This window comes from Numenius arquata, chromosome 4 (genome assembly GCF_964106895.1).
Source record: "Numenius arquata chromosome 4, bNumArq3.hap1.1, whole genome shotgun sequence".
NCBI lineage: Eukaryota > Metazoa > Chordata > Aves > Charadriiformes > Scolopacidae > Numenius > Numenius arquata.
Genome location: NC_133579.1, coordinates 63853823 through 63875817, shown reverse-complemented (window position 1 = coordinate 63875817; position 21995 = coordinate 63853823). Strand labels below are relative to the sequence as shown.

At 40.6% G+C, this 21995-nt stretch overlaps 1 protein-coding gene across 4 annotated transcripts in view; it reads left to right on the top strand.

Annotated features, from left to right (window-relative positions):
- The first annotated feature begins 293 nt into the window (after positions 1–293).
- CAP2 (cyclase associated actin cytoskeleton regulatory protein 2) overlaps positions 294–21995 on the top strand; it is a 68669-nt gene continuing 46967 nt past the window's right edge. The window contains exons 1-4 of one of the 4 annotated variants that reach the window (XM_074146452.1): positions 294–484; positions 6590–6620; positions 11902–12026; positions 15679–15779. In XM_074146452.1, coding sequence (XP_074002553.1) covers positions 11903–12026; positions 15679–15779 — 225 coding nt within the window. In that variant the 5' untranslated portion in view covers positions 294–484; positions 6590–6620; position 11902. Of the gene's footprint in view, positions 485–6510; positions 6621–11901; positions 12027–12554; positions 12572–15632; positions 15780–21995 lie in introns of those variants that run through there. The other 3 variants (XM_074146451.1, XM_074146454.1, XM_074146455.1) reach the window with 3 other exon arrangements.

The window sequence follows — 21995 nt, the reverse complement described above, 5'->3', positions numbered from 1 at the left end:
TGGCCGTGGGTGCCCCTTACCCTGGGTGCCCCTACCCTGGGTGCCTTGGCTCTCCCCTGCTGCTCCGTGATGCTCCACCACTGCCATTTCCTCTCAGGCTCCGAGCCGCTGCGCCGCCACCGCCGAGAGACACCTCTCCCTCTCCCTCTCTCCATTTTCACACTCCACCCACTTTTTGCTTGCTTTCTCCATCTCTGCCACCGTTCTCCCTCTCTCTTTCTGGACTTGTCTTTATTTGGCACTCCCGGAAGCTGCTGGGCATTTCGCTCCCTGCCTGCCCGGGCAGCTGATGTGACTGACTGACTGACTGACTGACTGACACCGGCTCCCGCTGAGGAGGAGGAGGAGGAGAAGAAGGAAGAGGAGGAGGAGGGAGAGCAGCGGCGAGGCGAGGGAGGGGGGAGCGAGTGACCGGCCACGGATTTTCATTGCCGAGGGGAAAAAAAAAAAAAAAAAAAAGAGGCTACACGGGTCATCAAAACAGGTAACTCAAGAGCAGGCAGCGGCGGGAGGGGCGGGATGCGGGGAGCGGCCCGACACCCCCACCCCCACCCCCCCGCCTCCGGGCCCCAGGCGGGCTGGGGCGGGCCCGGCGCGGCCGGGGCCGTAGGTGCTCTCCGGCTGGCGGTGGCGCGGAGGGGGACATCTTGGGGAGGGGTGTGGGGGGACAGCGATGAGGGGAGGCTTTCGGTCTCGGGCCGGGGGCTGCGGGGTCTGTTGGTTGAGCGGGCAGCGCCCCGGGCGCTATCTGGGTCAGGGCCCCGCGGGCGCGGCCGCACTGAGGGCCCGCAGCTCGGTCAGCTTCCCTCCTGTCACCTGCCCACGGAGAGCCTCCCTCCCCCGGGTGATATGTGCAAAGAGCCGCGGCGGTCGGGGGGGGAAGTAATCGGAGAAGGGGAGGGGAGAAAACCCCAGCAAAATACCACAGCGGGTGAGGGATCCTCTGTGGGGCCGAACGCGGACCTCCTCCGCCGAGCCCCCGGTCAGCGCCGTGACTGACTCCCGGGGCGGGGGGGGAGGTTGGATTTCGGCTGTGCCCCGGCCCCCCCACCACCCCCACCGCATCCCAGCAGCGCAGCTTCCCCACAGGTTATTAAAAACGCCCTCCGCGTGTTTATGCAGACCTGACTCGGTCAAGCGATGCCAGTCTTGAACTCTCTCTTAATCGGCGTAAGATGATCTAATTTTGAGGGAGGCAGTCGCAGGGGAGCTGGGCGCCGGGTCCCGGGCTCCCCCCGCCCTCGGAGCCAGGGGGATGTATGTGGTGGGGGTGACTAAATGGCCCACAGGTTTAGCCCAGAGGAAAGGGTTAAACGGCATCCTAGGATGTTGGATCTGAAGACAGACTATATACCTTTCTATAAAAATACATAAGGGATTCTGCAAATAGAAGGCAGCGTTCGGAGGGGGCAGGAAGAAGGTAGAAATGAAGAACTGCGAAGCTGAGATGCTGCATTTTGCAATAACTTGACATCTGAAAGGAGCACTCCCCAGAGACACAGCCAGCACAAAGCCAAGGAGAACTTGTCACGACCCCACCTAAAAATGTGAAGTCAGTCCTTTGCTGCCAGCATTGCTATAGATCTGTATCTTGGCATCACAGGATCAACAGTGAGGATTTTTATCAAGTGAAATTCAGATTTCATAATGAGTAGGGGCAGTCTTAAAGACCATCTGGGGAAGAAAGCTTTCTTTATATGCATTACCTTTATGTGGTTGTTTTCCAATGATGGAAAATGTTTTCAGAAAAAACCCCTGCATGGAGGCCAGTCCATGAGGAGATAGTTGGAAGGAGTCTGTTTAGCAGGGGGGCGGGGGGGGATCAATACTGCAAATTTTCATTAGTTTATTTCTAAGCCAGGCAAAAGTGGCAGTGGTTTATGAACTATCATGTTTCATTGTTCTATGAAACTGTAGTCAGGAAACTAGTCCTGCTTCAGAAATGTAACTTTAGAAATTATTTAGAATAGGAAGGTGCTAGACAGAATGAGTTGAAACTCAAAACAGTACTCTCAAAGCTGGCCTTTTAACACATTATTGCGAGTTGGATATCCCAGTTTTATTAAAATTTTGTCCTAGCATTTCCTTTTAATTATTATGTAAATGATAATAAACTTTTTTCTGATTCTATACATTTTCAACTGAGGGATTTCATAACACATTCTATTTTGGGCAAGTTTGCACAAGAACACAGGCAGCCCACCTTCTGCAGCAAAGCCAGGCACGTACAACAATATGGTTCTTTTAGGTCTTGAGCATAACCAAAATGTTCGTCTTCAGAATATTCTTATGATTAATTTGTATCTTCCCTCTCAAACGAATGCTGCTCAGGTGTAGAAGGTGGACAGGCACAATTCCCAATATAATAAATAAAATGTGTTTTCTCAATTAAATACAAATAAAGAGGATGTGCTTTATTTACTATTACGGTAGAACCAACCTATGACATCTTTTGTTCTTTGTCAGCCATGGTGCTCCCTTCAGTGGAGAAAAGGGCTTCTTGATATACCATAAGGAGCAAGGGTACTAAGATTACATATATTAAAACTCCCCCATCATTAGTTTTTCTAATCCCAGTGTATAATTTTTATTAACTGTTTGAAATACATTGAGGACCCTAAATTAAGGAAAAAAAAAAAAAATTCGGATTCCCCCAGGACTAAAATTAATGAGAATCTGAATTAGCAGGTATTGGAAAAGAAGCAGAAGGCAGCAAAGAGGGCTGGAAACCAGATGAATTCTGTTCAGCTTCCAGGCTTGGTACTGACTTGCAACATGACCTGGAGCAAGTCAGAGAAACTTTCCATGTTTCAATCTGTGGCTTGTCAGTGACAATAACACTGCAAGAGGTTTGAATCCTAGTGAGAAAAATGGCAAACTGCCATATATGTTAAAGAAATATTCTTTGTAGTTCTGCATGAGTTTTAACATCATGTGCAACAGCAGCGAACTCAGTAGTTGCAGTGGCTGCCTGCTAGAACATCTGACTACATGAAAGAGAATATTCTTCACATCATGCTGATTAGGGCAAAAGCAAAGAAACACCTACAATAAAGCAGGTATAAATTACTGCAGTTAAATTACTGCAGTTATTCAAACAGCTGTTTTATTATGAACCAGTTAAGAGATTTTGCTTGACTATTTTTATATAAAAATAATTTTCATTCCTTTCTCTAAAAGTTTAAGTGTGTCTTTTGCAATAGGGGGACCAATTGGGAACTTGTCATTTTTCTGAGGTGCAGAGTCAGCTCCAGTTGCTCACATATTTTTGAAAAACGAGTAATTCGGCAGTGGCTTTTCAAATAAGAAATGCTTTGAGCTCTGAAGGCTCAGCTATTCTTTGATAATGTGCCACTGCTAGAACTATAGCAGAATATGAGCACCTTTACTAAGCAGTGTACACTGAAATGACAAAAGCACACATAAGCACAGCTGCATCTGTGGCAGAGATTGTGCTGATTCAGCTAGTTCAGCAAGGGTACGAGGCTTGGGGTTTCTTAAACCTCTGTGATCTTTGTCGCCATGTTGGCAAGACTTTATAGCATAGACATGGCCTCAGTTCATACACATACTGGCTACTGTTGTCTTCATTTCACCTGTGTATGTCAGGTATTCTGACTGTGTCAAATTTCAGGGACTTCTTGTTACAGAAAAAAGTCCCATTGAGACTACTTTCTGGAGTATGTGCTAATGGAAATTGCTGTGTCTGACCCACAATTTTTCAGAGAATGGCAGGCTAAAGAAATTGCTTGTAAAATCCAAAATATCAGCAGTAGTATCCTGGGAATCAAAGGCTTATTGCTTTTGTAGCATATATAAAAAAACAAGGTAAACGTTCAAGTATATAATTGAATGGTGGTGTATTTTTCCAAGAAGATGTGCTCAGATCCTATGCATTAAAGTTATGTTTTGTATTACTTTAAATACATAATTAATTGCTTTTTGGAAGGAATGCAAAGAATTATTTACATTTCTGTGTGTAATCCATCTTTGTTTAGAGAGAAGAAACAGCAGAATAATTCACCTAACAGCTCTGGGTCCTCTAAAGCAACCATCATAGAAAAGGTTGCTATTTTTAGCATCCTAGATGCTAACTTTACAAGCATCTAGGATGGGTCCAGTTTGATCTTTCTGGGCTTCACGATAGCTCACACTGAAACAGAGGAGGGATAAGTAGCCGAATGTCTCAGATCCTGTAAGTGAGCAAGGTTGCATGGGTTATCATTAAAACTCAGGACCTCTAAGTAGTAACCAGGTTATAGCAGGAAATAGAAAGGTCTTTTTTAGTAGCAGGTGGCCCATTTCATCCTGAATCAGAAGCAAAGGCACAACCCATTGCAATGCCAGCAGTATTGCAGAATCAGTGGGTGAGAGATGGGCAAAGGCCTTGAGATTTTGTGTTCAGTAAAGATCACAAATGAGCTGCAGAGCAAAGGGAGTACTCAAATGGGAAAAAGTTTGCTTCAGCCCTGCTGGCTGCTGCCATGCTGGAAGCAGGGCCAGGGGCTGCAGGCTGAGCGGGGCAGTCACGATGAGCCTGAGACCATCAGTCACAGAGTGCTGAGATTGTAATTGCAGCGGGATGTTCAGGTAAAAGCAAGAGTGTGAGCTAACTTGGCTGAAATCAAGCCCAACTATTCAGGCTTTGGCATAATACGGATATGCATGAGACCCAGGGCGTGGAAGTGTTGTGAAAGGCCACCCTCACAGCAAACAAACCCGTTACTAACCTTGGTACTGAATAACTCCACGGTCTCATTTTTTCTGCAGAAGTCATTTCATAATTCGTGTTTTTAGAGCTTGCAACACTATCAGGTTAGTTTTAACTTTCACCCTTTGCTTGTCTCCTGTCACATCCCAGAAGCACTGAAACAACCCGTAAGCGTTTGTACTTTGTGGAATTTATGCTTTTGGACAGTGCAAATTCAATTTGGTTGGAACCATAGTATAAGGAATCTTACTCTTCACTTATTATGAACTGAACTGAAGCACTTTAATAAAATCAATGCCTGCATGCAGTATTTTCTCGGTTCAGCAAGGCAGCCTGCTTACATACAGTAATTGGACTTGTGACAGGTAATTAAATGGCTTGTAAGGCCTTTAGGATGCTTGATTACATGAAAAGCACCACACTAATACATAGTAAATGAGGTGGCTAAGAACATTATGTTTCTGTTGATTGGAGAGATACTAAAACTCTTACACTTCATTGGAGGGAGAGGGGAAAATAAAACCAAGACAAAAGACTATGAGCAGTGGTGACATAAAAAGGGAGCATAAAAAGAATAGAATGTACTTAGAAGCTGCGTTGCCTTGGTTATTTTAAGTCAATCATGCTTACACAGACTGTCAAGTCTTGACTGTTTCAGCATATCATTACATAATGAACTTGTTCTTTGTGATCTCAAAATTGATAAGGTAGTCAAAATTATTCAGCAAGGCATAGGAGCTCTTCGTAGAACTTACATATAATTAGAAAATGAACTGATATTCCAGGAGATACTAAGCACATACATGAACACATGACATATCTTAAAGAATTCATATTTAATTATCAGAGGCCTAACCACAGTCCATCCTATTATTACATTGACTTGTAAACACACAGCTTGACATGTTCAGTTGCTCACCCATAATTATGGGACTAAACTGGGATGTGATAAGAAATCTAAAATGCGTCAACAGTCTTAGGGGTACTTGTCAAAATAGGGATTGTTTTACAAAGCAGTTTTGTAATATTGTTAAAACATTTTTTTTAAAAGAGAGAAAAATATATCTCTTATAAATGGGATACAAAAATGCCTCCATTCCTTTCCTGCATGTTTTTGTAGACAGCAGCCTGATCACTGGGAGAGGGAGGGAAGCAGAGGAAGAGCCAGGATGTGAACAGAAAAGTATGCTTTGTGGTACCGACAGCAAGCCAGACAAAGGAAAAAACTTTGGTTAAATGGAAGAGATGCAACCGGAACCTGCTTTTTCTTCTTCTACACAAAAATATTTTTTTCTTATAAAAAATAACCCTTTAAAAACACAGAGAGTATGCCAAAGAGAGAAGTCCACAGACAAGATAATTTAGGTAGCACACTCTCATGCACAGCAACAGAGGACTCATTGGTAGCATATCAGTGGTTTTAACTCACATGTGGAGCTATAGACAGAAATGTTTTATGATGAGTGCACTGGAGCCAGCCAAGACTTGAACTTGTCAGTTGAAGTGGCACACACATCCACAAAAATCAGAGGTCATACAGACAATTTTGTCTTTTTGCTATTCCAGGTATAACACTTGCCCATTTTAACAACAACAACAACAACAACAAGTTGTCAAAATTCCAATACTGTTAGATATACAAGACTGTATCTTTTACTAGGATAAAAAAAAAAGATATTCTTTCTCTATTCTTAGAAGGCCATTGCTTTCAAAGGAGCTTGTAGCAGATCTAGGGGCAAAACAAGAAAAAAGGTCACCGAAAGCTCTGATTTGAACCCTGGATCATTCTCCTCGCACAGGGCTTTACTGAGAGGTCTTCTGGTTTAATCCAACTTGACAACAGTTTGACGAGCTTCTGTTTACATTCCTTCCATACAGCTAATGGGAAACAAAACACCAGCCATACAAGGTAATGTTTCTGTCTGTCTACCAACACACACTTTCTTCTAACCAATACTCCCTTGCTTTGTACTCTCCACCCAAAATCTTTTATGGTAGTAACCCAAATAGCTTCAGGGGCAACTTGTTCACCACTCAGCCAGTACCTGGCTGCTTCTGAGCTCTGCCTGGGAATGAGCAGAGGCCCCACACCAGTGGGTTTTCATTGTCTGGGCCAGAATGGGGTGCAGCGGGAATTTGGGTCTGATGCCAAACGTAGCAAAAAAGACTGCCCACTCAGCACAGGCTGGAGTTGGTACATACGTTTGTTCGGCAGTGTAGGAAAGCCAGCCGTTTCAGGCTCAAGCTGTCTGTGTGGTTTATCAGAAATGAGGCGCCATAAGATGCCTTTGTAATTGGAGGGGATGTTCAAGAACACCTATGTTTTTCCCCTCCCTTGTAATATATTGATATATATTGTAGAGAATAACTCTTAGAGGACACGGTGCTTTGGATCTATAAAACATTTGCGACTGGCTCTCTGATAGTACCAGCTGGCAGTCTAGGTTTTTCTGTATTTTATTTCATATCTCAGTAGCAATTTATCAAAAGACTATAAGAGAAAGCACATGGGCAGGCTTCTATACTTTCAATGATTGTGATTTTCCAAGCAGTGTAGGAATGTTAGATACGATTAAAATGCCACATTGCTGTCTGTATTCTGTTTTAGGCATCTCTCCTTTTTTGACATAGAGAGGAAAAGCAAAATCTGACCTGTAGCATCTCAGATGATGAGCATGAATGAGACCTGGCTTAATTTTTCAGATGTTAGGTGGATTTGGAAGGACTGGCACTTAGGGAAAAAAGACCAAGTCTCTTCTTTTTCTTCTAAATTAAAAGTGCTAGGAAGTAAAACAAACTGTGGAACTTTCTCTCTTGCTGATGTTTGTCAGAATAATATACTTTACAGGGTGGCACCATTCCTATGTTCAAACCTGCCATTTTTACATGCGTGATAAGTCATCGTATGTTTATTTTTTCCCCCTTACGCTACTATACTGCTTTTCCTTGTGGGCATGTTACAGGTTGTTTCTTCTTGAGATAGAGCAATATGGTCCTCTGTCATAAGTCACATACAATGATAACAGGAATAGTACCTGTGGTTTTTGGATTCCAGTTTGAATGCTGTTTGAGATGAGTATATCAGGGAATTTTAGTGTACAGACAAGTTTTTTTCCCTTGATAATAGATAAATGGTGCTTTGAGACAGCTGTTAAATTGGGGAGAAAAGCAGTGATCTCCCAAGACCTGTCTATAAAAGGAGATCTGCTTTTTGGTCTTCAGCATGACGTGTTCTACCTGGTTTTGACTTCACTTCTTTTGGGGAAGAAATGACAGATGGTAGTATTACCACGTGCCTTTAGCAGTCCAAAAAAAGATACCACTAACAGTAATCAGGGCAGATCTGTGGATCCTCCCTCTTATTTTTTGTGCACAAGAGACAGTTTACAATGTCAACATTTAAATGATTGTCAGTAGATGTGGGTTAACACCTTTCCTGGCTCTTAGTTGACCTTATTTTCAATGAAGGACAGTGTACTTCTCCACCAAGAGAGCAACTAGATGCAGGATTACATGGGAGTTGAAGTACTGTTGTTTTTAACTCCTTATAGGTGGTCAGCATCAGCTCCAGGAAAAGATGTGTGATTAACCCTATAATCCACTTCAGGATCAAAGCTTTAATTAAGTAGTAGAGATGAGATAGAAAATCTGTCTTGATGTAAAAATGTGCTTTAAGGGAGTGGAAGCATCCCATAAACATATTTACGTCTTCTTTACTTTCCATTGACATGCAAAGATTTTGTTTGACACTGTAAGTAGATCAGTCATTATTTATTTATAATATAAGCTCTGATGCTGTATCACACAGACATTATCTTCAGACTCAAACTGTACCGTTTGTGTTCTGACTCCTTTTGAGCTGTGGCTTTGTGGTGTAGGTTTGACCATGCAGAATGCAGTGTGGAATGATAAGTGGAATGATAAGTAATCAGATGAACAGCTGAATATAGGCCAAGAAGATGCTGAATGTTGTCATAATATGAGTCAAATATGTGAATCCCTAAATATGGTCAAAGATATCAATGTTTAGATTGAGAATGGATGAAGAGAGTTGTCCATTGCCTAATGGAGTCTTCACTTCAGAACACTAACATTAATTCTAGTCTTGTTTGTGAGATAGATACGTAGTCAGCTGATGGTAAAGCAAAGTGTAAATGTAAGGTTAGTATATGTACAACTGATTTGTTCTTGTAGTGTTACATACAGTAATGGAAAAAGTAAACTTGCACTTTATTCATACATGACAGGGATACCTGTATGTATACTTATGTGCATGCATATATATATATTATAAGTACAGATACAAATACCATATAGTCATAAATATATAAGTAGACAGATAAAGAGGTAGGTTCAGTGTAAACATAATGATTGAGAAGTTCTGAAGTGTAACACTCCTTATGAAAACAATGAAAACCAGCATCCCTAATTTTATGGAAAAAATAGTTCCTACTTCTGTTTAAAAAGACAATAGCAACATATTATTCTGTGATTGCCTCACTGGTGATACCTGCTTTTGCAAGAACAACACTGCACTTCTCCAGCTAATGGGAATAGAATAAAGCTGTGAAGGATATAGTCAGCAAAAGACTATGTTGCAGTCAGAAAGTATTGCATTAAAATGTCCACAGGGTTATTGAGTCAGGTTATTCTGTTGAGCTTCTGACACAGTAATCCATATTCTTAGCATTTTACAGAGGGCAGTTTGTTGGATAGCACATTTCAAGTCTGATCCACCTCTTGTTCATTTATGAGATTCCTCAGACCTCCAAGTGTGTGCAGGTTTGCAGCAAAAAAATTGGGTCCATCCACAGGCTGAAGAGGCCAAAAGTAACAGGTCTTCTAAAGAAATTTGTACATGTCATCAAGAAAAATTTTAAGGCAGATGAAAAAAAAAACCCTACCAGAGTGTATCTTCAAACAAAGACAAACAAGAACTATACTGGAAATATACTTTGAAATACTGATGAAATGAGTTGGCTGTTTGTATGCTATCTTAGACCAGCCTGACTTTGGACTGGTTTAAAACATAAATTTTAAAACAGACACCATTTTAGGCTTTTATGTAGCAGGGTAAAAAGTGAAAAGAATATGTCCATAATATTTTTGATGATTAACAGTGTGTTGTTTTAAGAAAAGGTTTAATATTCTCACAAATGTTTGTGCATTTCAGAAGCTCCCCCGATACCGTCATCTCATTCCTGCCAAGATACTTGTAACGTTACAAAAAGTTAATATGTTTTTTAAAAAATTCCTTGATTTTTCAAACAGAATAGTGTGCATTTTCAGTGTAAGCAAAGAGACCCCCTCTGAATTTTGACAGTATTTATATGCACACTATCTAATGTCATCCTTTTTTGGGGGGTTGCTCTTTTATTTAATGTAAATAGGAAAAACCCATAAACTCCAGACAAAACTTTCTCATGAGAATGGTTCTCCCAAGGGTTTCTCACTGTAAAATCTTTTGCTTCACTTTTAGGTCAAACACAAACCTCATTATATTTATAGGGTAAAGTCTGAAGGTCCCACCTTGTTTGACAGGCAACATGACTCAGCACAAGAGCTCTGTATGTGCCTCCACAGTCCTAGTAGCTAATATTTTCGCATGCTTAAATTTTAAAAATAAAAATACTACTATTATTTTTATTCTTAATAATTATTAATACTAATTTGTAAACCAAACCCCTTCTTTTCATGTTACTTTACTTTTTATATTATAATATTTAGGCATTCTTGTTTGGGTATAGGGACACCAAAGCAGCGTTGTTTGTTTTGTTTGCTAGTGTTGCGTAGTATCGCAGAGTTTATTGGAATCTACTATTATGCTTTGATATCTCCAAAATACTCGCACTTTTAGCAGGCTGTTCACTAGGAACTAATACATTTACGTATACATTCCAGGTGTGCCTAACCTTTCTGGTCTACAAGCCATACAGCAATCAGTGCCTTGTGGCAGAGTGCCTGCCATAGGGTAGGGACCCCAGAGAGCCGCTGACTGCCTGCTTCCCCCAGCTAGGGACATGAGTTCTCCCACTGCCCCTGCTTCTGCACACCCAAGTGCTGGGCAGGGGATGTAGTCCTTGTCTGGGAGCTGAGCTGGAACTGTTCACAAAGATCATGTTATTTGAGAGCCATACATCTCCCCCCCTGCCTTACTGTCTGTCACTTAGCAGAATAAAACACTCGCAACCTTAAGTGAGGAACATGTACATTAAACTTGTTATGTTAAATGATAGGGAATTTAAACATCGCTTTGTCTTTGCTTAGATAACCGTTTCTCAGTCTGGGGTGTATATAGCACTATGTTCCCTGAGACATTGGCCACTATTCAAAAATGTCAATGCCTACACCTCCTCACATGTAAGAAATCAGATAATTACATTGTGGGGAAAGAAAGTAAAGTGTGAGTTGTTAAAAGTTTAACCTAATTTCTATTTCATTTTAAATCAAAAACACTGTAGTGGTACTGCATAAGCAGGCCTCTGGAATTTTTTTTTTTTTCTTTTCAGAGGTTAATTAGTGCTTGATTTAAAAAGCTTGGGAATATGGATTCATATTGGGTACTTTCATAAGAAAAAAATTAAGTGATGGGAGATCATATCAGAATAACAAACAGAAGATCTTCGTGACTTCCTGTGGAGTCTTCAATAGTGGCTGAGGCTTACTACAAAGCATAAAAGACTGAGGCAAATGTCAGAACATACCTTATAAAAAATCAGGAGGCATACATTTAAAGACTGGCTTTCAGTCAAGTAGTAATTGCGTCTGTATTTTTCCCTCTGTAAATAGCTGATGCACATCATTGTAGGCATAAGTTTTTATCAATTAAATTTATACATATTTCAGTCTCAATATCTGATTGGGAGCATACACATATGTTTGCCATAAAGTGCCCACATACAGACTGTCCAAAGCTATGCTAGCAGTGGCTTGAATCTGCTGCTTACAGTGAAAAACCAGGGCTGAACACCGAGCATATTCCCTGATGACACCGAAGCAAGTTACCGTATGTCAGCTGCTCCCCTGCAACTGCTTATATGCCAGAAAGACAATACTTTAAAAATGCAAGTTTTACCATAAAAGCTGATGAAAGATAAAGCCACAAGATGAACAGAACTGTAACATGAAGTAAAGCATGGGCTTTACTCAGAGGGGTTAACACTGTTTCTGTTCTTAATGATTTTTTCCAGAATGGCAGAGACTCATGGTTTGATGGAGAGACTGGAGAAAGCAGTGACTCGACTTGAATCATTATTTTCAGATTCACACGGATCTGGTGGAATGGAGTGTGATGCCATCAATGGAGTCAATGGAAGTAAGTCTGGTTTTTTGAAGTATCATCTCTTTGTTATTAAAAAATCGCATGTTTCTGTCTTCCAAGAAGGAGTGAAATCCCCCCCTTCTGAATTCTGTATCAAAAGAAAGTATTTTTAAAAATGACTTTAGAAATGTCATGTGACAAGCTTAGTCATATGCATAATTCTAAATTAATATGGTCTAGAAGATTCAAGATTTGACTAGTCTCTTAAATGTACTATCCATATTTCAAGCTTTATCGCTTTTTCCATTTTGGCATTTATATTGTTGTAGATAATTCACCAGATGAAAATGCTCGAGCCCAATTAGCAGAAAAAATGAGACAGCCCCAAGATTTACAGCATAAATATTCCTAAAGAAGTCAGCAGTATAAGCACTGAGTTTATTTGCCAGCTTTCTGAATTTCACAGCGCAGATCTACTTCATTTAGTTGTTTAATATCCTTAATCAAATACGAGTTTGTTCATAAGCGTTTGATCACTAAGAGCTGCCACACATCCACGGCCACCTTTTGTTATCTCTAGAGCTCTCCCTTCTCAAGTGGTTTTCCAAAGCACTACATAGGAGAATACGCCAAAAAAGTCTGTCTTCTGTTATTCACATCACATCACATCACCAAATCGTATTTTTTCACTCCTTAATTTTTTTGTTGTTCCTGAAAGTTCCAGGGTAAATAATCTGATAAATGTGGCAGTTCTAATGATGATTGAATAGAGGTGCCCTTTCCTTTCTCCAGAGCTTGTTCTTTCACCCAGAACCCCAACATATATTCCTTTATTAGCTTCGTGTCCTTCACCTTCCGTATTCCTTGGCCCTTTCCCGCATTCTCTAGAGCAAACCACATCCCGGCATGGACTCAGCTGCTTTGCAGAAGCTGCAGAACAAGCAGAAAGTTGCAGGCAGCTTCCTTACTGACACAGAAGCCCAACAGTGTGTGTCAGCTGCTTTGCTGTCCCTCTATGCCAGCCCTTACCCAACAACACATGCCAGGGACCTTCCCCACAGTCGTGTGTGCCGTGGGCTTACATGCTGGCAGCTGCTGTGGAGTAGCTGACTGAAAGCAGCGTGTTTCTACGGCAGGAAGGGAGCACCTTCCAGCAGGCTTCCACAGCAGGCGAGTCAGCCCGTCAGAGTACCCTTCGGTAATACAATGCGCACAGTCCAAAGCACACCGAGGGAGCTAGTAAACCCTAGCAAAGTCATGGAGAAACACGATCCGTGTACAAACCGACAAATAAAACAACCACTACTAGGAAATCTACATTTTTAAAAAAATACAGGCTTCAATCCTATAATGAATCCGTTTGGGTGAATCTCTATATTAATCCAGAACTCACTATTGCAGAACCAGGGCTGCTTTCAGAACAGGAGGTGAACTCGCCATGTGAGGTGCTTCCATGAAAATTGCTATATCCTTGGCCTAACCTAAGAGCTCAGCCAGGTGAAAAGATTAACCCCCGGGGAAGCAGAGCCTTAAAACCCCAGCAGTTCTCTAGAACTAGAGACCAACTGACAAACCTTGTGGAGTGAGATTATAAAACAGCCAGTGGGAGGCTGCAGTAAGAAGCTGGACGAGTGGCACCATGGGGCAGTTGCCAGCCTGTATCACATCTCCAGGCGGAGCTTTCTCACATGGGGATGCAGGAATTAGCTTTTGCGGGTGCAGTTAGGAAAGACTGTACCAGTTCTTCAGTTTGGGTGATTGATACACATATAGTGCCACAAACATCACTCTGTTTGCCTGCATTACTGTGTTTCTGTAGAGGTTCACATAACCTCCACAGCAACTGCAGAGTGGACGGTCTTACAGAACAGGTCTCTTTTTCTCCTTTAAAACTGACACTCAGACAGAATATGACCTTTTATAAGTCTCTAGCAGAAATGGAGATATATTGCTTTCTTCTGCTGTGACCCCTCCCTTAAAAGACCATTACACAATTAGAATTATTACAAAAAATAACCTTGACTTTTCAATTAATACTTTTTCAGAGACAACAAAATAATGTGGAGGATGAGAGAACTGTACCTTTACTGTTTTCTTAAATGGCATTACAACAGCAGGATTGCAAACAAATCATTCAATTTCTCTGCACGGCCCACAGCAAATTCTAGTAAATGCTCCTGGGAGTTTGCTGTATTGAACAGTAAAAAAGAGCATAGTTGCTTTCGAGTTTTGCACAGGACAATTGCCATTTGGTGAACTGTTATTTAAAACTCTGCTCTAAAGTAAAAGGTTACAATGATTCTCTTGGAGACGTACACAGATTTTGACAAAGAACATAAATGGGCTTTGGAAAGCATCTCCACAACTAAAACCTTTTGTACACTAGGTTATTTGAGGGGTTTACACACAAACACTTTATATGGAAGAAAGCCCAGAAATTCCTCAGAATTAAAGGTGAGTGACACCAAGAGAACAAAAGGAGCCTTGAAATCCCGCCTGGCTGACTAACTACTTTTTTTTTTTTCACACAGGCCATTGCAAACTCCCATTGCCAGAGCCCTTCTTTTTTTCTGTCAAGGAGCCAGATGACTCTTGTGGAATAAAGAGGGCTTTCAAGATTATGAATTTGGACACAATTGTCATATAGAGCCAAAAGGTTAAAGCAAACTCTCTGGGGAAAGCCTGGTACCTCTTCAGAGCAATCTTCAGGCTTCATTAATGAGGAAGAGAGGCTGGGAAGAATTTTAACCTTGGTCTCTCAGATCCTACAGATGCCATAAATTCACATGTGCGTTGCTCATGCTGGACCTGGCAAAGGTTCTGAGGCATAGACAAGACATGAGGATATATCAGGGAGTAAAGGGAGGGCTGGAAAGCATCCAAGGAAAGATTACTTCTGCGTTCTTAAAAGGTATCACGTAAAGCCATTTAGAAGCCAGGTGCATAAGAAACTGAGTCTCATCTGCATTTTCTGACTGTCCATTTTAACAGGAAACTGCTCTGAATACCGTATAGAAAATAGCATTTTTATTCCTCTGTTAGAATGTATAGCATATATATAGCCAACGGGATGTGTCATCTAGAAGACTCGTTTGAGCTTTCTTTATCTGGTGACAGTTTTGCAAGGTCAGACAACAAAATAAGGAGATTACAAAGCCACAACTCACTGCATAAATCCACTGTCAACAGATTCTAAAGACTCTGTCTTACTGGAAATTGAAATACTTGCTATGAAAAAGCACCAAATATTACAAAGATCTTCAGGAAAGGGTGGGTGGTATAAAAATAGTTTTTCAGTATAGTGTAGATTCTTTTTAGGGGGTAATAATTGTTTTATGTACAACAGTAGAATTTTGTTAAGACACTCATGCTTACCAGGCCACTAGGTTTTGAAGGGCTGAGAAACGTTAATTTTAGCACCTGTTATTTTAAGACAAAAGAGGCTTCCACTACATTATACAGAGTAAATTCTCTTCATGTTTCTAGGCAAGTTCTACCAAGAGCAGGGTTTTTTTTCTTTCTAGCTAGAACAAAAATCATTATACATTTCTTTTCACTGATTTCACAAATCAATGAGTATGGCAGAAATTAAGCTACAGCTATTTCCCCTGTTTCTATGGTATTTCTCCTCCATCTGCTACAAAGGAATATCCTATACATTATGTACTTTATGAACCCATTATAATGGAATTATCTTCTTCTATAGGCATCGCACCGTATGTTGAAGCCTTTGATAGGCTGCTGAATGGAAGTGTTGCTGAGTTTCTCAGGTACAGCAAGATTCTTGAAGGTGATGTGAAGACACATGTGAGTATTTGCTCGAATTTTCTCACCATGATAAAAGCCTACAAGTCTTGGAATCTCTGTTATGATCTTTGATTGCTGAGTAGAGGAGAATCTTAATACCACTTCTCTGAATTATTAGTTCTTGTAGTAGTAATAACCTGGCATAGCACACTGAGGACAGTTGGCTCAGGAAGGGCAAAAGGCTGTATGGGTTCATAAGAAGAGACTGCTCCTCTTCTACAGAACCAAAGGTTGAAGAAATTACTTTGTCACCTTATAATATCTTGTGATCAGAGCTTGTTTGTTTCATTTTATTTTTTAAGCCTGTCTTCTATAAAAGATAGAATGGCAAAGGATGGACTCGCTAACAGCTTACCAATATAGATTTTGGGAAAATAAACCACACACAAAAGAGCCAGGGTCAGTTTGAGCTGGATCTGAAGGAGTGTGAAGCTTTTGACTTTTTTCCTAGTAGATCCATGCCATCGGGCCTTTCTCCATGTGTACATTTCCCAATTCATTGCAGCTGCTGTTCTACATAACAAACACTGTAGCCAGAAAAACATGCAGTCCTACAAGGTACTGGGATTTATGCTGCAAGGCCAGCATAAATATTTTGCAAGACAGCCAAAGTAACCAGTCTGCTAACAGAGGAAGAGCTCTGGGATTATTCTGTGAACTGTGTTCTCTCTGTGGTGTTATATGTTCTTGTTGGTAGGGTAGAGTTTCTGACCTAGTTAGGCCTAGAAAACTGGAGGGAGCAAAGAGAACAGGCAATTCTAGAGGATTTTTGTGTTTCTAAGGAGATGCTGAACTTTCTTTTTATTTGAAGAAGCCTTTTCACTTTAACAGTTATACTATCAGCTACTATATATGTACTTTGTTCTTAAAAGAAATTAGGAAAAAATTCATAAATTGAGGGCCGGGGGGGTGGGGGCGGAATTATCCACCTCACTAAGCAGAGAATTGCTCCCTGGAAAGGATCTGTTCTAGCTGTGGTCATTACATTCATTAGACACCATTATTTTGCAGTTGATTTCTCAACAGTCTAGATCTGAGAGATATAGAAATAGCCTTCCTACCAACACTAAGCAGGGAAAAAAATGGCATTTAATATTCTAAATGACTAAAACCTTTTTAATATACGCTATCTGAAAATGTTTAAATCAATAAGTGTATTAATTTAGGCATTTGTCACTATTTGATACTCATAATTGAGTCCATATAAAAGACTATTAATAATTTATCTGCCAAGTCTGTGGATAGTCCCTAGCATATTGTTGATGATAGTGTAATACAAACTGTGATAAGGGGTATTTGTTAGGACTATGAGATTAGATATAAACAACTTTCCCTTACATAGAGAAATTGGTGATTCTGATTGCAGCCTATTAAATATTCTGAAATCCTAGATTCTGAATTTACAACATGAAGCAGACTGTGGTTGCCTTATGCTCATGCTTATCACAGAAGCAACATCTGTGCTTTACCTTAACAAGTGGAACAAGGAGTATTTTTCTTCTGGGTGTCTTATAGACCATGTGTCCTCAGCATTATACTTGCAGCTGCTGTCTCTTTCACATAATGAGCTGAAGGGAAGGTTGTATTTTATTTCAAAAACCACCTGTTGCCTAGAAAAACCTCACATACCTGACTGACCAGAATGGTAATATGAGAGAAAGCGAGACTTTGTATTATGCTAAAGAAATGAGGGATTTAACATGATGTGTTTCGTGCTGATTGCTGTAAGGATTGTGTGGTTTGTGTTTCTGGCGAAAGGAAGAATACAGCTATAACTAATATCTGTTGGGGAGCCCCATTCCTATTTTTTCAGCATGCTGTACTCTAAATAGTCTATTGAAAGAGAACAAAATAAAAAAGAGAACTGATAGCTAGCTCCTGGCTCTGTTAAATACAGCAGCATGGTAGACTTTACAAAGATTAGTTTATCAAAGAAGAGTTCTGCTTAGACTTAATCTTGAGAGCAGCATATTTCTCATTCAAATTACAGTGCATGCAGGGGTGAATCTCTGAGGTCGACTGCATTAAAGAAACTAACCACTTTTTAAAAGACAGGCAGAGAGAATGGCTAGGGTTTTTACTTAGCCTATTTAAAACAAAGTATCCTAAACAGCTAAGATGAGGTCCTTTTCCTGCCTTGTCACTGTGGAATAAAAATCTGGTGATTATATGGATATTTCTATGAAATACGAGGTCCCTTCAGGCAGATATTTTATGAAAACACTTTCCGCTGTCCATGTCATAACTATAGAGCATGTGAAGTCAGTGAAAGAGTGAGTATGGCCAGGACTGCTGCCAACCAGCTGTCTTTGGCCTAACATACCAGTGTCTTGGAGGCTGTCACCAGCTATTACAGGTTATAACAGCCCCGAAGCTGACTCACTATGTGTGCCAACACTGAACCATTCTTCTGTCAGAATGAGGGAAATTCAAAAGCAGTGTAAAATAGACTGTGGGTCTACAGCGTAGGCAGTTCTCTTATGCCCAAGAGATAGGACAGCACTGGCTGATTGCTGGATCACAGAGACGTGAGGCCCATCACTGTTTGCCCAGATACATCCACCACTATAGCAAATGTGCTGAGGATGGCAAAGAGTTGCCTGTGGAAGACACAGTCTATCTTCAGATTGTGTCCCAGTAAGGAAGCTGATTAGGCAGGTTTGATGAACTCTTTGTCCTGTCAAAGCAAAGCAAGCAAGATTTTAGAAGGCCAAGATGCAGGTTTCTGTGATGTGTTATTATGAGCTTCTTTGTATTGTTATTGTTTATGTGATATCTCAAGTGGTGAAACACTGTCGTTGTTTGGCTTGAGTTTGAATAACGTACCAGATGAGACATAATGATAAGAAGAGAATGTACTGGTTCTACAAGAGAAGGGCAGATAACGTAAAATTTCCATATTTTAGTATTTTATGTGGTACAGAGCAAAGCAGAATTACAGCCTTCCTGTCAAACACATAAACTAATACTTGCCTTTTTTTTTATTGTTTATTTGTAAAAATCTTCTACCCTCCCAACCCCACCAGTTGAAAGAACAGATTGTCTGAGTGATTCAGTCATGTTCCCTCTTCTCTCATCCAAGCTATTTAGCTTGGAAAAGAAAACTATAGAAACATGGATGCCTTTTCCCTCCTCTCTTCCATCAAGTTCCAGCTGCTGAAATGCAGAGCTCAGCCAGACAACCAACTTGGAGCAATCAGAAATAAAAAGGCTGTTGGTTAGCTTGCTCCTTATTGGAAGAGGCTTTAGATACAGTTCATTACATGTGTGACTACACGAACAAGACCACACGAAGCAGCAATTCACAGCATGTTACCCGATCTGCAGGGGGTCCCTGCGTGCATGCACTGATTTGTTATCAGCATGCACAGGGGAAGCAATATCCACCCCAGAAACGCTGGTCGTGTGCACATACCCACAGAGTTTCTTTTCCTTATCTATTATATGAAAGCAATGGCATTCTCTCTTCCTTCCAGGCATAGTTCATGTAAATATAGGCAGACAACTGAAAGCAGGAGTTACCTTTTATGAGGTATATACGCGCTTTGCAAAGTGCAGCTTCAGTTTGGCCTATCAGTGAAGTAAAAAAATCCTAGCTTCCTCACTTTTTCCAAAAAGTAGCTATTACATATGACATAGCTGTATTTTGTCTTTTCTTGTGAGAGATGTTGAAGAATTAGTCAATGACTTTCATAGCCCTGAACTTTGAACAGGATGTGCTGCTGTCTGTGATACACCAAAAAACACTTTTGCACTTTTTCTTACCTAATCTAAACACAGACTATCAAACCCATTATTTGACTGATTCCTCATTAACAAGGCAATTTGCTTACAGGGCAACAGAATGCACAAGTGTACTCTCGTGTTCATTTTTTGTGCCCAGAGGCTGTGCGGTTTTAGGCATTGTGTTGAAAGTTGAATTGGAGCTCAGAGAGGAGGATGATGTCAACATGCCCAAAGAGAAGCTTGCTGTCAGGCTGCCTTTGCATTTCTGTGATAGGTATTTTCTGCTCCATGAAATAAACACCAAACCAAGTAGCTACTACAGGACTGGGAAAAACAGAATACATAAAAGAGAGTAAAAAGACAAACATTTTTTACGGCATACAAAATGCACTCAGCTGAAAGGAAGAGATTTAAGTGTAGAAAACAATACTGCTATCCACCAAAACTGGAAAAAAACAAATAGTCATCAACCCAAAAAAGCAACCTTGGAAATCTATCAACACTAGAGTTGACTTTGTCATGCTAATTCAGCTATATTTCTCACCCTGTATGCGTGCTACAAGATACTCCATATCATAAGCATTAAGAAATGTTCACTTCAATATAAGAAAGATGGAAATGCAGGATTCACAATGTAACCAAGTGGCTAATCCAGAAAAACTATCAATTTTAGGAGTTTTACAATTTTTGATTTCTCTGTTCCAAAGGATGACTTCACTTGTGGCCCAGGGATTGGATCTGGCTTTCAAAACAAGCAGGATTTATTGGGTGAGATGCGGTGGTGTGCAGACGGGGTTGCACCTGTCTGACTGTAAGACATCTGGTTGGGAATAAACATGGCTCCTGAGCATGAAGAACCTGTCCATTGCGAGTCTAATCCAAAACCCTCTGAAAGAGTGGGAGTTTTTCCATTCCTGGTGATGGGAGCTGGATCAGGCTGTTAGTTTCTTGACACTGACGTTGCAGTAAATACCATTTGCTTTTCTTTTTATTTAAAAAGACAAAGCAGAGTCAAAAGTCGAACAGACTCTATTGAAAAAAACATGCCATGGTGGCCAATTCTGGGCATCTAAGTTGTGTATTGCTGGCACGAGAAACATGCACCTGTAGATTTGGGGTGGTGGGAATATATAATGAGAACATTCCATATGGCATTCCCTCAGTCAGAAACATAAGAAATCAGAAACACAAACAGTCAAGGCTGTCAACAGTTCTTTATAACCTGTTTATGGGGCTTCTTTGCATATGGAGTAGTTCCTAACTAAACCCATAAGTAGCTCTGTTGATTTCAAAGTAGTGCAGTTGATCAGGGACCATTTTTGGGGTAAGGGTCTAAAACTGTTAGCCCCTAAAAGCAGAGATTATACCTACATGTGGTTACCCAGTACAATGGGACTTTCTGATCTCCAAAGGATGCCAGGAAAAAGGTATCAGAATTATTTGAGTGGGAAACCTTATATGCAATGGGAAACCAAGGAAAACTCTATCATGTTTGCCCAAGAAAATAAAACTTGTTCATATGAAAAGAAATCCAGTAGTAAAGGGCTCTTTAATTGACCAGATGAATTCAGAATAACATCCAGTGTTCAGACTAGATTTAAGGTCCATGTTTTAACAATTATTTAATTAATGATTGAAGCAATTAATCAAGGCTTCAATTTTCAGCCATTTGAAGTGTAAATCAGAACTGATCATATGCTCTAGCTCATGCTAATTTTGCTATCCTCTAAAATGTTTTCATTTAAATCCTTTAAGAGCAAATTTGAGCCTACTGACAGGAAACCTGTGTTTCTTGGTGGTTTTCCAGGAGAAGTAGTGCATAGACCTAGCGGCATAAGTGCCCCACAGGTTGAAAACCACCGCATCAGCTTAAGCAAAAATCATAAGGTAATAAAATTACATGGCTAAGTTAGCTAGCTAAATGATGGGTAGCTACAGTGTGTGGACCAGCTGCACTCGAAGCCACAAATAAAGTGTGAGAGTGTCCCAATGAGTCTGTTACAAAGTCATGGCATAGGAGAGTTGCCATTGTAAAGTCGGGAGAAACTCTTTAGGGAGGATTGGAGACATGGAGTTGGCACAGATCCAAGGTCCATGAGGAAGCCTTGATAAGGTGATCAGTCTTTTACTCTTCTCTCTGATTAAAGCAGTCCAGGATTGGGAGGGCATAGGTGCCAGTCATCTCAGGCACTCAGCCTTGAACAGTCTGTGGTTCTCACAGCAGTAATTTCCAGTGAACTACTGGCAAATTAAACTGTCTTGATCCATCAGGAAAATCAAGACCGAGGAGCAGAGAGACAATATCCCTGCTTTTGTCATCGGCATGAAAACTCTCTTTACTGGCATCAGTGCTTATAGTTCTTATTTCTCTTGCAAATAATTATTTTTCAATTGGAGTAGTAACATTATTTAAGCCCATTTACTTCAAGCTGAGAAATATACATCCACGAATGTTCTTTTTTCGGTTTTACATTTTTTTCTCTTTTGGGA